The sequence below is a fragment of the Furipterus horrens genome, unplaced genomic scaffold, assembly GCF_987537825.1.
Source record: "Furipterus horrens unplaced genomic scaffold, mFurHor1.1.pri manual_scaffold_5, whole genome shotgun sequence".
Taxonomy (NCBI): domain Eukaryota; kingdom Metazoa; phylum Chordata; class Mammalia; order Chiroptera; family Furipteridae; genus Furipterus; species Furipterus horrens.
This window is the reverse complement of record NW_028327175.1, coordinates 180054473-180072859: the sequence shown is the minus strand read 5'-3', so window position 1 is coordinate 180072859 and position 18387 is coordinate 180054473. Positions and strand designations below refer to the sequence as shown.

Genomic DNA, 18387 nt, shown 5'->3' with positions numbered 1-18387 from the left:
TTTTTCTGGATCTGCCCCTGGTCAAAATTCCATTGGTTTCAAATCTTCTTTTCTGGCTGGCAGGCTGTGAGGAGATCTAGCTGGATTCTGAGGCTGCTATTCTCTCACTCGTGGGCCTGCCGCAGCTCTGCTGTGAGCCACACCTAGATGAGCACACCCCCACCCCCGGCCCGGTCCTGTGGCACCCTCTATCCCTCCTCAGGCTTGTCTAGCAATGCCGTTCTGCTGGCGAGCCCGTATGCATGCCAATAGTCCCTGCCCAGCCTCCGGTCTCTGCTCCTCCTTCAAAAAAGTCTCTGTGTTGCCTCCAAGATGCAGCACCAGCCTGCGTCCCTGTCTGGCGGAGCGTTGTTGTGCACCTGCGTGTACTGCTTGCCTGCCTGGGGTCCCTACCGAGTCTGCAGTTCCACTGCAGCTTTCCCGTATGGGCCCCTCTCCCCAGCTCAGTTCTGCTTTTTTGTTTGGTGGAGCCTTGTTGCGAGTGCCTGGGGCGCAAGGTTGCCAGTCCAGAGTTGCCAACCAAGGAAGTCCCCACCTAGACTCAGTTCATACAATTTCTCCCAGTCCAGGCTGTTCACTGTCTTCCCCTGCCTCTGGCTGTTTCAACCAAACCTTCTCTCTTGACTCCCTCTGGAACTTTGCTAGTCAGGCACCTATGGCAGGGGGCGGTATACAAGTAGATCCCGGCTAATGAGCTGGTCAGCAGCTGCCCTTTTCGGGTGCAGTGCAGCAGAGGCACTGGGATGGGAAGCCCAGTGTCTCTGCTTGGAGAGCTTGTGCCGAGCTTTCTGCCCTCTTCCCTCTGCTCCCACACTCCCATCCCTGTTTGTGCTATCTAAAATCCATACTCACTCACTCCACTCCATGTATCTACTCCAAGTCCTTCCGCGATGGGAGCAAGCAGACAACACTGCTACCTACTCTGCTACCATCTTCCCAATCCAGAAACATGTTTTAAAGTAATTAATTCAATTGAATGATGTAGGAGATAGAAGCAAAATATAGCTGCCTTCTGCTTTCTCAGGGCTCTGCATTCCTTGGATAACTATTTTTAAGGTTAGCGCTGTGTTCTCAGGAGGAGGTATGTGAAAACAAAATATTTGTCTCATCTCTAACCTCTCAGGTCTGAAGGACATCATTGTCCAAAATAGAAATATGTCTCCCAGAAAGCAGGACATGTACATAGTCTAGTGTTAAAGCACAACCGATAAGCAGACTTTGGACATGGTAACAGAGACAAGAAGTGAATTTTAAGTCATTAAATGGAAAAACGAAGTTCAAGGTAGAGGTGACAAAAATGGGCATTTATGAAGAGAGAAAACTGGAACAATAGAAAGGCATGTGAACTGGGATATTGTGGAAAAGTTTCATGGAGGAGAAATAAATGGAGATCAAGAGTAGAATAGAATTTAATTAGGTGTATGTGGAAAATTTGTGATTAAAGAGAGTTGAGATGGGGCATTTATTGGGTGGGAACCTGGTTGTACAAACCAGCCACTGCCCTCTTTCCCCTAGGAATGCAAGACTTTAATTATCTCCACACCAACTGTTTTGAGATCACACTGGAACTGAGTTGCGACAAATTTCCCCGCCAAGAGGAGTTACAGCGCGAGTGGCTGGGTAATCGGGAAGCCCTAATCCAATTCTTAGAACAGGTAAAACTGAATTCTTTAACTTTCATGGTTACAGAAAGAGAAGAGTTGTTCAATGGTATGTAAGGTTTTCTGTGTTGCTCAGGTCTGACTTTTGATCTGACTCATCAATCAGTTCTGGCTTCTTCTACCAATGCAATGTATCCGTTCAACATCATTGAGCATAACTGTCTGTCGGAAACTGTACGATATGCTGGGGATCTTAAGTATAAACAAACAGATATCTGTCCACGTGGAGTTTATGTTCTAGTAAGAAAAGATAGACAGACAATAAAAAAGGTAATAAAGTTAATTTTATACCATGTTAAATGCTATAAAGAAGGCCAAACAGAGGAGGTGACATTTAAAGAGACTTAAAGGAGGTATGGGAGAGAACCATGCAGATGTCTAGAGAAAAAAGGGTTCCTCATTGAGGACACAAAAGTAACTACAAGGCCAACAACAAGCATATAAAAGATGTGCAACATCGCCAGTCATTAGGGAACTACAAATCAAAACCACAGTGAGATGCCACCTCACACCGATTAGGATGGCTGCTATTAAAAAACAAACAAGCCCTAACAGATGTGGCTCCGTTGGTTGGGCATTGTCCCACAAAATGAAAAGTGGCTGGTTCAATTCCTGGTCATGGTGCACACCTGGGTTACAGGTTCAGTCCCCGGTTGGGGCATGTGCAAGAGGCAACCCACTGATGTTTCTCTCTCATATCAGTGTTTCTCTCCCTCTCTTTCTCTCTCCCTTACCCTCTCTCTAAAAATAAATAAATAAAATCTTAAAAAAACAAACAAGGACAGAAAATAGCAAATGTTGGCAAGGATGTGGAGAAATTGGAACCCTTGTACATTATTGATGGGTATGTAAGATGGTAGTCACTATGAAAAACAGCACTACAGTTCCTCAAAAAATTAAAAATAGAACTCCTGTATGAGCCAACAATCTGCTTCTGGGTAGATAACCCCCAAAACTGAAAGCAGGACCTCAAGAAGATATTTTTTCATAGTAGCAGCATTCATAAGAGCCAAGAGGTGGAAACAATTCAAGTGTTCAACAAGAAATATATGGGTAAACAAAATATGGTCTATACATAAAATGAAATATTATTCTGCCTTTAAAAAAGAAGGAAATTCTGCCACATGCTACAACATAAATAAACCTTGTGGACATTATGCCAAGTGGAATAAGCCAATCACCAAAATAGTAATACCTTATAATTTCACTTATATTACATATCAAAAATAGTCAAATTCATAGACAGAAAGTAGAATGGTAGTTGCCTGGGTTTGGGAAGAGAAGGAGATTGGACTTATTTAATGGGTAGAGAGTGTCAGGTTTTTCTTGTTGTTGTTGTTTGTTTGTTTTTTTAACTTAATCTGTGTTGTATTTGTAGAGTTTCAGTCTTGCAGGATGAAAAGTTCTGGAGATTGGTTGTACAACAATGTGAATATACTTAACACTACTGAACTGTATACTTAAAAATAGTTAAAGTAGTAAATTGTGTGTTATGTATATTTTATCACAATTATAAAGAACTTTTTAATTAAAAAAAAATATGAGGCCAGGACACTAGTGTGGCTGGAATAATCACCAGAGTATGGGAGAGGGTAGCAGGAGATGAGAGCAATCAGCTAACGGAGGCTGTGGCTTTTTTAGATAATGATTAAAAAGCTTCAGCTTTTGTTCTGAATTGGGCTTTGAATAGGCCTATGACATGATTTGACTTAGATTTTAACAGGATCATTTGGACCAGTTTAGGGACTATTAAGATAATCTGTGTGAAGATCAAATGTAAAAGCATACGAGACAGGGCTCTGGGGTACTCAAAAACACTGTACAATGTTCTATGATCGTAGTTACATTGTAGTTTTTTCCTACAGGTACACCATGGCATCAAGGGAATGGTGCGTGATGAGAACAATAATAATGTTCCTAAGGCTGTCATTTCTGTCAGTGGAATTAACCATGATGTCACTTCAGGTAGGTGGCCACTATCTAGTGGGGTGAGAAGGAAGCTTCCACTCCAGCATTATAAAGAAGCCAAATTGTAGCCAGTGAGACTAGCAGGGACATCAAGGTCACTGCGGGGTGGGAGACTGGAGGAAGAAAGGGTTCTAGAAATGGGAGCAGTGAATTAAGAGGCCAGGACCAGGAAGATGCAAATGCAACATCTATCTCAGCATTCAGGAGCCACTTCCTAATATTACTCTGCTAGGTGTATTTTCTGAGTTTCAAATTATTAACAGCTCACATACTGGTGTGAAACGTGGTAGAAAAGAAAAAGACTGTAAAACGGATGTTTAGTCTTGTCCCCGACCCAGTGTCTCACTATAGCCCCATTCAGGGCAAAGTTAGCAAGACGCATTGTATAAACTTGTTGTAGGACAAGACTGATAGAACCTAGAATGGCACAGAATATCTCATGCACAATGGTGTTGCAAACTGCCCCAGCCCAATTTGATCATGCATGACTTGTAGTAGTTTTTTGATTGTTTTGTTTTTAAAATAAAGCAGTAGCTACCAATGATTAAGGGGAGTGAGATCTGCCTGCCTCCCTCCCACAACCTCGATACCAGCAAGGCTCAAGCAGGCCTCTTACAGTTCGGATGATCTGTTTAAACTAAATGAAATGTCAGCATTATGGAGATAACTTATGTTCAAGATGATCCCAACACATCTTACCTGAAAGACTCATTAAGGGCAAAGGCAGTGATATTCTAAAGGCAAAATTCTGCAGCCTCATAGTCAAGTATCAGACCACTGGCTGGACCCAGCACTGGTTAGGGGTCAAAACTCAGGTATATCAAAGAGCTTCAGGGCTTGCTAGATTCATATACCTTATTCATGCAAGGGTAGGGAATGACTCTGAAACACTCTAGCCAATCAACATATATTGAATACCACTAATTTCACCAATAAGGGCCCACTTCCAATATCCATATGTTAAATTAATAAATTGCTCGTTTCCACACTGAAAAAAGTCATTGCTAACATTCATTATACTACTTAGCAAAGCATCTAGTATTGATTAGAAATAAGTATAGCTGAAGCCCTCATAATAGCTGCATCTGGAAGTGGACCTTTCTAATACGCTGCTAGCGACGACTGCTGGATGTGAACCGCAGTTAAGAGAATGACAACCCTGTGGTATGACTGAAACTGTCCAGCATATGCAGAATAAGATACTGCTTTTCCTCAAGTATTTTAAAGTAAATTACAGACATTTAATAGGGGGCAGCAAAGAGACTTTCTCAGAATTTATTGTCTGTCTTATTCTTAATTGCATTTTATTTCAATTATTCATTGCTGTATACTTAAAAGAAATTTAAAGACACGTTCACAATGGATTCAAAAAAGAAGTAATGTCATTAACCAAAATGCTACATCCCTGCCACAGAGAAACAGGCCTCCTTTTGAATTTTATTTTCCCCTTTTGAAGGTGATGGAAGAGATATTAAAAATGGAATTCTCAAAAGCAGACCTTTATTGGTCATTTGGTCCAGTCTCCCCCCCCCTCCAATAAAAAATCACACACACATGGAACACCACTGAGACAGCAGGTTGTCCAACCCAGGGCCACTGCGCCCATTGGTACAGGTTGTGCACCACACAATAGTGTATAGATTTTCCAGGGCCCCTCATTTAGGCTCTGCTTAAGTACTTACAGTTTTATAAAGCAGTCCATTTATTTTTCTTAAAGCTTTGTGTGTCACAATCATTTTTGTTTCTGTTCAGCAAAATCTTCCTCCTGGCAACTTAAACCCCAAATTCTCATACTTATTTCTTTAGGGACACATTTCTTCACAGTAATTTTTCAGACATTGAAACAGAGGTCTCATGCATTCTCTTTACCAGGCAAAACATTGATAGATATTCAACCTTTCTCCTAGTGACCCTTTACTGGACATGGGTTTTAAAGATACAGGGTCTAGAATTAAACCCAACATCCTAAGTGCAGAGCACTGTGAAACTTCTACTTCCTAGAAGCTGAGGCCCATGCTCCTACCACGTCAAATAGCCTGTGATGGTTTTAGATCTTAACCAGTTTCATCATGCTATTAAGAAAAATTAAGCTTGTGGTCAGCTAAAAGCCCCAGATAATTTTTCATATGAAGGCCCCATTCGGGGCAGTTTCTAATCATATTCCTGTAACTTTTAGGTGATCACGGCGATTACTTCCGGCTGCTGCTTCCAGGTACCTACATTGTCACTGCCTCAGCACCTGGGTTCAACCCAGAGACAGTGATTGTGACCGTGGGTCCCGCGGAACCAGAACTGGTGAGTTACAGACAACCAATGGCAGAGTTCTAATCCTTGCCAATCTTCCTCCTTTCAAAGTAAAAAAAAATATTCATTGCTCTCATATGCTAATTTTTCTTCAGTCACTTTCCTGTTGTATCCCTCACCACTTCCTTTTGACTTTTCATTTTCTTCTGTTTAACACAGCATGGTGATACTTCTAAATCCAGCTCCTTTGTCCACAGTCCATGGACAAATTACCCAATTGCTCTCGTCCTCAGCTTCTTCCTCTGTAAGTGGGTGATAACAGTACCTCCTTCACAAGAGGTTGAGATGAGAAAGTGCATATGAAGCATGCAGCAGAGTGACTGACGCATAGAAGTGCCCGACAGACGTAACATTCCAGAAACCCTGCCCAGATTCACGGGCTCCTGAGTTGCATTCTTCTGTGCCATCAGCAAGGGCTACCACCAGATGGCACTCTGCCCCCTTCTGGTGCCCTCATGCCCAGACCACTGGCTTTCCTTCCATTCAGCTCAGCCAACAACCAGCTACTCTCCAATATTCAACTTTCCACAGCTTTCTTTGTATGAGAAGCAAAGAACTTTTTTCATTTACAACCTGGACCCTTTTTTTTTCTGAACAGGGGATGGGGCTCTGTCCTTCTTGGCTGCTGCCTTCCTCTTAGCTGCAAGGACATTGTTCTCTTCCTCTTAGCACAGTTGTGTCCCCACCCTTTTCTTGATGAATTTCAGGGCCCTCTTGTCCTTAGATATCTTGAGCAGCTCCATGGCCTGCCGCTCATAGGGAACCAAGCCTTACACCTCTCGGATCGCCTGCCTCACAAACATGGCATGCTCGGTGAGGCTTGCTCATGTTCTGGGTCACCCTGGGGCCCTTGGTGAGGCGCAAGGCTGTAGGGTAGTGTAGAGCCGCGGCTGCTCCTCCTCAGTGGCTGCCATGGCGGAACCAGCCTGACCCTTTTGAACTTTGGTCATATTAGATTAGGATCTTAGAACTAAAGAGGCTCAGTGATCATGGATGCTAATCCTCAGATTTCTCAAACAAGGAAAAGATAATATGACAGTCTTATTTAATGAGCATCTACAGACCTGCTTTCCCACAAGTCAGCCCTTCCCTAGAGCCTCTTCACTCTGTCCAGTTCCTTCTTTGTACATCCCTAGAGCTTAGTAGACCCTTCCTCCTCTTTCCCTGTTAACTCAATATAGTCAAGCAGCTTGACTTTTCAAATAGTTATAGGTGGGATTTTTAAATGTTATTATTATTATTTTTAAAGATTTTATTTACTTACTTTTAGAGAGAGGGGAAGGGAGGGGGAAAGAGAGGGAGAGAAACATGCGAGAGATACACCAATCGCCTCTCACATGCCTCCAACTGGGGACCTGGCCAACAACCCAGGCATGTGCCCTGACTGGGAATCGAACCAGCAGTCTCTTCATTCACAGGCTGGCGCTCAGTACAATGAGCCATACCAGCCAGGACTAGGTAGGAGTTTTGTAAATTATTTATTGAACAGTTGCTATGTATCAGACACTGCATGAGAGCTTTCCAGAACTATCTCATGTAACATTTACAACAACCCTGTAAGGTAGATAAATGTATCCCCATTTGTGGCTAAGGAAACTGAAATTTTGAGAAGGTTAGAAACTCGTCCAATATTTCAGTGAGTAAGTGGTGGGAGCCACAATTAGAACCTGTCGGGATTTCCAGGCTGTCTTGTTAGCCAGCATGTGACAGGACCTCGTGCTAAGCTTATAACCTGTGTTCATAACCTCCCCCTTTTTAACACAAGATCAGAGTAAAGAGTTTTTAAAATCCTTTGAAAATTCCTCAGAAGTTTCTATAAAGTTTCCTTTTCTCCTTTCCCAGTCCCCCCACTCCCATCTCCTGCATATTTTAAATGACTTCATGTCAGGGCAAGAAGCAAAGAGTAACTCTTCCATTTGTGGCCTGTGCCCTGGTCTCAATTTCCCAACCGACATATTCTCTTTCCCTTTCTTCTTGTGGTACCCTCTGTTCCTTATCTATCCTAAAATCAAATGATGCTTAAGCAGCTGCATGCATGAGTCTTGCATTAAAACAAGTCTGTTCAGTGCCAAATGCAACTAACTGCAAATCTAGTGTAACATACCTTGCTTCAAAATATTTCAACTCCTTTGTCATATAGCCTTTAAACAAATTAAATACCCGTTACTGTATCAAATATAATTCAGAGAGGGGAAGATCTGTCTTTTTTTACATTAAGTTTTCTCTTTTTAAGTATATTTTATTAATTATGCTATTACAATTGTCCCAATTTTCCCCCTTTTCCCCCTTCCTCCTGGCACCCCCTTTCCTCCATCAATCCCTCCCCTCTTAATTTATGTCCATGGGTCATGCATATAAGTTCTTTGGTTTCTCCAGTTCCTCTACTATTCTTAATGTCCCCCTGTCTATTTTGTGCCTACCAATTATGCTTCTTAATCCCTACACTTTTTCCCCATACTTCTCCTCCCCACTCCCTCTATATCTACGGTTCTCTTCCTGTTCTAGTTGTTTGCTTAGTTTGTTTTTGTTTTTAATTTTCAGATTCAGTTGTTGATAGTTGTGAGTTGTCATTTTAATGTTCATAGTTTTGATCTTCCTCTTTTTCTTAAATAAGTCTCTTTAATATTTCATATAATGAGGGCTTGGTGATGATGAACTCCTTTAGCTTTACATTGTCAGGGAAGCACTTTATTTGCCCTTCCATTCTAAATGATAGCTTTGCTGGATAGAGTAATCTTGGTTGTAGGTCCTTGCTTTTCATCACATTGGATACTTCTTGCCAGTCCCTCTTGCCTGCAAAGTTTCTTTTGAGAAATCAGCCAATAGTCTTATGGGAACTTCTTTGTAGGTAACTCTCTTCTATTCTCTTTATCTTTCACCTTTGGCATATTAATTATGATGTGTCTTGGTGTAGTCTTCTTTGGGTCCATCTTGTTTGGGACTCTCTGTGCTTCCTGGGCTTGTAGTTCTATTTTTTTTTTCACCAAATTTGGGAAGCTTTCCTTCATTGTTTTTTAAGATAAGTTTTCAATTTCTTGTTCTTCTTTGTTTCCTTTTGGCACCCCTATGATTCTGATGTTCGTATGTTTAACGTTGTCCCAGAGGTTCTTAAGCCTCTCCTCACTCTTTTTTCCAATTCTTGTTTCTTCATTCTGTACTGTTGACTGTTTATTTCTTCCTTATGTTCCAACACATTGACTTAAACCCCAGCTTCCTTCTCTTCACTATTGGTTCTGTGTGGATTTTTCTTCGTTTCACTTAGTGTAGCCTTCACTTATTCCCTTATGATTTGCTACACTCAATCATTTCTCTAAGCATTATTGTCATCAGTGTTTTGAACTCTTCATCTGACAGGTTGGCTATCTCCTTGTTGCTTAGTTCTCCCTCTGGAGCCTTGATCTTCTCCCTCTTCTGGGCCATACTTCTCTGTCTCCTCAACTTGACAGCCTCCCTGTGTTTGCCTCTGTGTCTTAGGTAGAGCTGTGGCACGTGTTATGTTGTAAAGGGTGGAGCCATAGGTACTCATCAGCATAGGGGGACCCATTTCACTGTGGTGCTATATGGGGGGTGGAGGGATCAGAGAGTGAACAATGCCTTTTGCTCAGCACTCGCCCCTGTTCCAGTCACTTTACTTGCTTCCTGTACGTGACTGGTGCCCCTCTAGTTGTTTCCCTGGTGATGGTTTCTAGAACAGGTGGGTTTTCATACATTCTAGGCCCTCTAAACTAACTCTCCTGAGAGACATGCAGTTTCTTCCACCATCCCAACCCCCACTGTTTTTCACAGGCAGAAGCTATGAGGCTTTATTTTCCTGGTGCTGAAACTGTGAGCTGTGCAGTCTAGCCTGGTGCTGGGATTGCTCCACAGGTGTTCCTTCTGGCTTTTATAATGTGGGACCACTCATTCCACCAGCCATAGCTACTTCCTTGCCTCTGCCACTGCTGCCTCCTCACCTCTGCCACACCGAGTCCTCTCCGTCTGGCTCCCTGTCTCTGCCTTTCCTACTGTCTAAATGAGTATTTATTTATATCTTTGGTTGTCAGACTTCCATATAGTTTGATTTTATGGCAGTTATGGTTCTTTTTTTATTTTGTTTTGAGGTAGTTGTAATCCTTATAGTTGTTTGAGGAAGCAAAGTGTGTATCTATGCCTCCATCTTGCCCAGAAGCTCAGAGATCTGTCTCTTGGATACAATTCACAGATACTCTAACAACTAAGAATCCATTTATTGGTCACAGTAGAATCTTTCTTCCCATTTGAAAGTAGAGATCCACCTGACTGGGGGAAAAGAAAAAGATCATTGACTAGATGATTTTCATGCTATAATTAAGACTCTCTCAGATACCTCCCAGAGTCCAGGGTTCTCCCCTTTGTTTTTTCCCACAGCCTTCTAGATGTCATGCTCCTTTCATTTCCCTCTGTCCTTTCCCCATTTTGTTGTTTCTTGCTTTTTTCTTCTTTTTTAAAAGATTTTAGTTATTTATTTTTAGAGAGAGGGGAAGGGAGGGAGAAGAAGAGGGAGAGAAATATCAGTGTGTGATACTTTGGTCAGTTGCCTCTCACACACCCTCAACTGGGGACCTGGCTCACAACCCAGGCATGTGCCCTGATTGGGAATTGAACCAACAACATTTTGGTTCACAAGTTGGTGCTCAGTCCACTGAGCCATGCCAGCCAACACTCTTTTTTATTTCCCAAATCCCTGTATTACTACATAGGAAATAATAATGACAGTGCCATTGGCTCTGACTTCCCCTTCTTTGGGAAAGTAGCAGAAAAGCGGGCTATGGATTTTTGTGGAAGGGGCAAGAAATAACCCCATGGAGAGCCCTTTTAGTCATAATTTTTCAACTCCCAGCTGGCTTCAGCAAATTGAACTGTTCCAAGGGCTAGAAAGGCAAGGATACCTCAGGGGAGTGTGGTTAGAACCCTGAGCCACTCCCTCTGCCTGTGCTTCCTGGATGGTTCTACAGCTTCTGCGCAGCCAATATATCCCCATTTGTCAGTCAATGTCATTTTTATATCTCTGTGCCACTGCCAGAAGGAAAGTTTCAATGTATTCCTGGAAATGATGCATTAATACATATGGAAATTCAGATTTTAAGAATTCATACTAAAGTGTCGCTGGTGCGAGCCAAGTGTCGCTGGTTCGATTTCCAGTCAGGGCACATTACTAGGTTACATGTCAGGTCCCCGGTTGGGGGCGCAAGTGAGAGGCAACCATACAGTGATGCTTCTCTCCCTCTCTTTCTCCTTTCCCCTCTCTCTAAAAATAAAATAAATAAAAAAACACACAAATAAATAATTTTTTTAAAAAAAAGAATCCACACTAACGTTCTATGTCACCTCTCCTGTCTGTATTTCTGAATGATTATGACAGAACATTTAGTTCTAAGGGCCTGAGGCCAATGCATGCCTGAGCACAGCACCTGTGATTCACACAGTCAGCATATAGGGAATTATTACAGCACCCCAGTTCTTGTCCTAGGCAACATTATTCACAAAATCATGGTTTGAAGTGTCAATATAGTTTTTTTCTAATACATATTAAGTTCCTCCAGACATACTCTATGTATCACCAGTGATTATGTAGCACTTTTGGGGGGAAGATTAGCCAAGCCTATGTGATGCCACCAGTGCCGCTCTGGGTCATTGCTGTGATAGGCCTCCTTAGTCCCCTGCCTGCAGAGCATGCAACTCTGGTGAAACCAGGTCCAAACAGATCTTTCCCCAATTTCAATTCCAAGAAGTTGAAAACTGACTCCTCTACTCTCCTGGTTTCTTCTTCTTTTCTTCCAGGTTGATTTCCAACTCAAGAGAAGCATCCCTCAAGTAACCAAGTCACCAAAGCAGCATCTGGAGGAAGAGTCTTACCAAAGCAAGTACAGCCCTGGGTAGCCAAGTGAAAAGATACAGAGATGGCAGCAGCAGAGTCCCTGACTGAAATCTACAGCAATTCACAGCAGCCTGGGGAACACTTCAGAAAGGCTTTGGTCCTACTCTCTGATCAGGGGAAGCATTCATCTATTTTATTTTATTATCTGGGATGTATTTAAATAGAAATGTATTCAGAACATTTCAGAATGGTCTCCATCTATTCCAAGGGTAAGCCCTCTCTGATATAGAGTACTATATAGATTCAGCGGTGCTCAGTTAAGATCTTCCAGTTGTAGGGGAATGGTTTCGGTGCTGAAGGCTCCATGCCCACCCACACTGCATCCAGGGACTGGCTCTGACCAGCTGGCCACTGTGTTGCCATAGTCTAGTACAGAGTCTGAAATGCCATTGGTACTCCAGGAAGATTACTGAATAAATAGCTGAATTGCAGAGATAATTCATCATTGATATTGTTCCTCCAGGAAGACCAGGTGACCAAATTTGAAATCCCAGAGGGCCCTTTCAACAATAGTCAGTAGTTTCTTGATAAGAAATGGTTTTCACACACAAACACCTAGTCCCACTGTTACCCATTTTTGTACATGGGCCTTTTAGACAATATGTGTCTTTTAAGATATTTTCTGGGTATGTAAGTGTAATGCAAATGCTCCTGTGGAATGGCTCTGCCCGACCCCATGTCAGTGATACACAGCACTCTTGCTCAGTTCCCCAGATTGAACTTGTTTTTCTAAAAGTGTTTCTGAGCACAGTTACTAAAGATTGTGAAGAGATGTGCGGTCTGTCATCACACACCACTCAGAACACAAGTTCATAACGCCCCACTGGGCATGTTGGGGTTCCCAAGCCTTCTGTTCCTAGGGCTCATAGGGGTTTTCACCATGCACCCCATTTCAGGGCTCAGCCTCAGTAGGATAGGGCAGGTTCCAGTCCCCCCACCACCACTTGCTTCACCTCCCCCAGCCTCTCAGCCTCCCCACTCCCCAGTGCCAACCTCAACAAACCCAGCCCTTTCTTAACATTGAGCAATTTAGCTCCTCTCAACGAGTAGTCCTACACATCAGAAAACAGGTGCTCTGGCTGAGACAGCCCTCCCTCTGCAGGAGGCCATTCAAGATTAGGATTAGCACATGATTTATTTTTCTGTTACTTGAGCAATCTCTCAATCTGTGGTCAAAAAGAAAGCAGACAGAAATGTATCTTTCCCCATTTGGAAAGGGTATTCTCTCCTCAGCTAATTGGTCCTTTTTCTACAATTTTTTTTCCTTCCCAATTTAATCCCATATTCCTTGGTTCCTTTCTTCTTATTATAAAGAAGCGGCTACTTAAGAGGGCTCTTTTCAATTCAGTGAAACTTTATGCCTGAGGTTACCAGATACATTCAATTTTTCCAGATTGTCTGAATACCACTTACTTGTTTTCAGGTTCCCTGGTACATAGTCACTTAACAGAGCTAATGTTTGCAGAGTATGGTCACAGTGCTTTTCCTGGCATAGCCTCATTCATTCATTAATTCATTCACTCATTTGGCACTTACCAAGTCCTTGCTCTCAATAAATGCAAAAAAGACCAAGAAAAGATGGAGCATCCAGTGATCTCAGGGCAGCTATAGCCTTTCTGGGAAGACAAATAGGTCATTGCACTGCACTGTCATAATTGCTATGATTCAGCAGACTCTAGGGTTGGGGGGGGGGTGGCAGGAAGCCATTGGGAGGGCTCTGCTATTGGTTTGGGAAGATCAGGAAAGGCATCCCAGAGCTAGTGAAGTCAAAGGTGAGATATATGAAGTCAGACAAAGAGGCTTTGGCCAGGTGGAAAGAAACGGGGGAGCAAGAGTCAGGCTGAGGAGACTGAGAGTACAGAGGTCTGGAGGCTCCGAAGGGTGTGGCATTCAGGGAACTGCCAAGAAATTGAGTTTGGCAGGAAGAGTGATGGGTGGGAGCTGAGTGAGGTGCAGAAGCCGAGGCCACGGGCTAGGGAAGGACCTTTGAACCATATTACAGAGTTTAGACTTTATCTCAAGAAGAACAAGGGGCCATTAAAGGGTTCTCCTGAGGGTAGTGGCAGAATCAGATTAGAGTAGTCACCCTAGCTGTAGCCCCAAGAGAAGGCTGGAGCAGGGCAAGACTGAATCAGTGAAGAGACGGCTGAAAGTCAGATGAGAAGGTGGCCTGAAACCAGGCAGGACAACACAGGTGGAGAAACACTTAGGCAACCCCCAAGTTACTGGGTCCACCCTGGTTATCCAGAGAGCTTCCTGTCAGCTCCCAGGGCTTCCCTAACCTCTTCAAGTCTTCTAGTCTTCTCATTCAGATCCTTTCTGCCAGCCGCCCTGAGGGTCTTAAGCACTAAAGAAGATGTATCCTGAGTAAAATTCACTCACGTTGGATGTGATTATGCAGACAGAATATTATGTGGAAAATACAAAGTCTGGCCATGACCATATAAAAATTTCTCATAGCATATTGAGGAGGAATGTGAAGTCACAGTTAATAGAGAAGAACGGGTAGGATTCAAAGGACACCAAGGAAGGTCCTCCAGCTTTGAGTTCAGCATTTTCCTGGCCATCGCCCTTTCTATTTTATATCTAGGGTTTTATTTTAAAGAGGAAATCTTTTGCACAGAATGTCAGCCTCTATCGACAGTATTTCCTAAAGGGTTAGAATACTGTAGTTAAGGCCATGGATTTTGGGTTCTTACAGACCTGGGATTTAATCTTAGCCCTGCTCCTTATTTGCTGTATGCCCTTGAACAAGTAACTCACCTTCTCTGAGTCGTAGTTACTCACATCCGGGGAAAAAAAATAAAGGTAATATCTATCCCTCTTGGAGTTTGTGAGGATTGAAGATAATACTCTTATAAATCAGTAATGAGGGGAGAACAGCTCCTGTCCCAGATCCTCCTCAGGGGATTATCCCTTGCCAGGTTGGCTGATGATAAGGTAGACAGGGACATTGAGGACCTAAGGGTGCAAAGGAGGTTTTGAAGTAAGGGACCTGAGGGGCTGAACCAAGCCCACCCTCCCTTTTAAAATAAATCTCATGTCCTGGATGGTCTTTATTAGTTCCTCATTCTTTTTAGCACTTTTCCTTCTAAAGTGAAGATTTCATAACGTAATAATTCTTCTCTTCATGTGATTAGATAGGAAAGAATGTCTAGTTTTCAGATAGGATGATACCTAATAACCTTTGGACCTGGTTCTAGTTCCCAAAGAGGTTTCTGTTCCTGTAAACTGTAACCACACTGTCTTTTCATTTTACTGAAAAGACACTCAGTACTCAGAATGCAGCCTGGCATATATAAACTCATCATACATATTGGCTGAGTGAATGATCTATGGAATTATTTTCACATTTTCCCCCTTCTTCTCTCTCTTTTCACTGTTTTTCTTTTATCTAGTATAAGTAATTTTGAGCATCTTTTAAAAAATTATTATAAACCATGGTAGTCAGAATTATAAAATGACTCCTAATGACCCTTGCCCAATATAACCCTTTCCCTTGCATGTGGGCAGACCCTCGGACTATGATGAGATATCCCTCCCATGACTATGGTGACGCTATAATCAAGGTTGCAAGTCAGTTGATTCTGAGTTGATCAAAGGGGAGGTTATCATGGGTGGGCTTGAGCTAATCAGATGAATCCTTTATAAGCAGAGAGTTTCTCTGGTGACCTTGGAGGAAGAAAGCAGACAGCTAGGTTGTGAACTGCCTATGAAGAGGAGCAGCCCGTAGGAGCTGAGAACAGTCCCGATCAACAGGTAACAAGAAAACGGGGACCATAGTCATACACCACAAGGCAATGAATTGTGCCAACAATCTGAATCAGCTCAAGCCAGGCCTGGAGTGCAGCCTGTGAGAGCAGAGGATCCAGCTAAGCAGTGCCCCGACTCTTGACCAATAGAGAAACTGTGAGGTGATGCCTTCATGCTGTTTTAAGCCTCTATATTTGGGTTAATTTATTATGCAGTAAGAGAAAACTAATATATAAAAAAATTCCCAAAATTTTTGTAAATTAGGTAGGATATATAAATAAAACACAAATAACCAACTGTGACCATTGCATCGAGTGGCAGAGCTGCCATGCTCCTACCTGGAGTGAATGTACATAAAACAAGGCACAGAAAAACAAACAAACAAACCAATATGGAATTCTCCTTTTTTTTCCCCTTAGATTTTATTTATTTATTTTTAGAAAGAAGAAGAGAAAGATTAATGTGTGGTTCCCTCTTGTGCACCCCTAACTGGGGACCTGGCCTGCAACCCAGACACGTGCCCTGACTGGGAATTGAACTGGCAACCCTTTGGTTCACAGGCCAGCACTCAATCCACTGAGCCACACCAGCCAGGGCTAGAAGTCTTTTTAAATAAGATGGCTGATGTAGTCAACTTTACCCAGTAGGTGAAAGTGACAGCATTTTCTTTCTTATCTCTGAGAGCAAGGAGTTCAGCTTTTGGATAACTAGTATCTTGCCTCAAATAAGTACCATTATTTGCACCAAATTACATGTTACTGATTTGTGAACATGCACCATTGGCACAAATACTAAAATGAGAAAATGTAAAGCATGTCCAGAGACAAGAGCTCTTCTCTCTTTCCCAAAAGTCAAAATCAATAAACAGTGTGTAATATCCCAGCCTCTTCTATCCACCGTCAGGACACTTAGAAGGAAAATCAGGAGCAGGAGCCCTCTTAAATAGCCAAATTCAGTTTCTCACAGTTTAAAATGATATTGTAAAAACAATAAGATCCTAATACAATGGTGTCACATTTTTTTTATCTGTTGAAGATCCAGGATATGAATTCAAAGCAGCTCCTGTATTGGTTCATTCATCTGACAAAGAGTTGTGTCTCGTTTCTGAATCAAATGCTATGTGAAGATCTGGGAAACAGTGATAACCAGAGAGACAGAGTCTCTACCTCTTTAGAGGTGGAAGAATATAGAGAGAGGTAAAGAATAAAACAAGTTGATCAACAAATACATAAAGACCACAGAAAAAGAAGCAAGGATCAGACAAAGTGATGAGAGGGGAGAGGAGAGAGGGCTAATGGTGGGAAGAAGGGGAAGGGACTAGACAAAGAACATGTATGAATGACCCACAGACACGGACAACAGGGTGGGAATTGACTGTGGGAGCAAGTGGTGGGCTGGGTGAAGGAGGGCAAAGGGAGAAAAACTGAGACAACTGTAATAGAATAAAAACAAAAAATAATTTAAGAAAAGAAAGAAAACAAATACATAAAAAGAATTAGTATCTAAGAAGAAGTGCTGAGAGAGGAAATGTCAGGTGATTTACTTGAGATAGTATGGGTAATGAAGACTTCTTTGAAGAGGTGATATTTGGGCTGAGATGTAAAAGACAGGAAAAAGGAAAGCTTGCAAAGAGTAGGAATAAAAGTTCCAGGCAGAAGGAATAGCAAGCTCAAGTACCCTATGTCAGGAAAGAGCCTGATTGGTTCTAGCAGCTGCATCTCTTAGGTCTAAGGGTGTGTGTGTGTTAAGCCTTCTGATTTATGATCTAACATGCTAAAAGCCTAACCCAGCATAGGTCCAAGAAAAAGGATAACATCCAAGCCATACGGTGTCTCATCATAAATGAGCCAATGAGATTCACTTTTTCCATGGTCACAGAAAACCCCTTAACCTGACCAGCCATCTCAAAAACAAGCATTGAGAAAGCGGACAGCATGGCTTGGGACAATCTGCCATCGGAATGGGGGAAATCAAAGTTCAGGTGCCTGGAGCATCATCCTCACACATGTGGTACTGTGATTTGTCTAATACGCACGCTCCCCACGCACACCCTGCACTGACAGTCCATCAGGCCCACTTCCTGCCTGGAAGATTACTTCATTTCTGCTTTAACACTAACTCCATTCTGGCTTACAAACCATGAGTAAACATTCCCCCTGGGCAAAGGCCTAAACAAACATCAAATCTCTTCCTTCTCCCAAAAGTTAGGTTCCGCTATTTTCCCCCTCGCACTTTCCCTAATTCCTTCCATCACCACTTAATGTTCCTTCCCATGCTCCTTCCCCACGGGATCTTTCCTTCTCCTGCCTTCATCCTCTTCCATTCCCATATGCTCCCTGCACCCCTTACTCTCCCCCGACAAGGCCCTACTGTATGTGGGATGAAGCATTGCACAGAAGCAGGGGATCTTGATTCATGACTGGAGAGACGACCGTCAGTGGAGAAAACCTTAGGTACGGTGCTTGTTTCTGTGGACACAGTGCTTCCTATTGCACAGTCCCAGGCAGGAGGCAAGTAAAATCATCGCTTGGATCCATGTCTGCTCCCCAGGAAGAGGGAGGAAAGGCCTCTTTGATCATCCCATGTGAGGACTTTGAAATGAACAGTTCATCCTGGGCATTAGATCAAAGGAGTTGAGTGAATTTCCTTAAATCCTTTCTGGAATTAGATGAAGTCTAAATAAAGTAAGAAATAAGAGAATCACAATTTTATTATTTTTGCTTGTATACCCAAATAAAGCATTTTACACACATTGTAGTTTATAGCAGGCTTATTTTAGACTGATAAAAATTTTAATGGGGGCTG

General features: G+C 42.6%; 1 protein-coding gene and 1 pseudogene across 1 annotated transcript in view; one reads left to right on the top strand and one right to left on the bottom strand.

Annotated features, from left to right (window-relative positions):
• CPN1 (carboxypeptidase N subunit 1) overlaps positions 1-12009 on the top strand; it is a 34745-nt gene extending 22736 nt beyond the window's left edge. Inside the window, exons 6-9 of the mRNA XM_090279528.1 lie at positions 1516-1655; positions 3527-3626; positions 5806-5924; positions 11733-12009. Coding sequence (XP_090135654.1) covers positions 1516-1655; positions 3527-3626; positions 5806-5924; positions 11733-11831 — 458 coding nt within the window. The 3' untranslated portion in view covers positions 11832-12009. The remainder of the gene's footprint in view (positions 1-1515; positions 1656-3526; positions 3627-5805; positions 5925-11732) is intronic.
• Positions 6500-7376, bottom strand: LOC150010489 (large ribosomal subunit protein eL36 pseudogene; annotated as a pseudogene).
• Positions 12010-18387: the final 6378 nt, after the last annotated feature.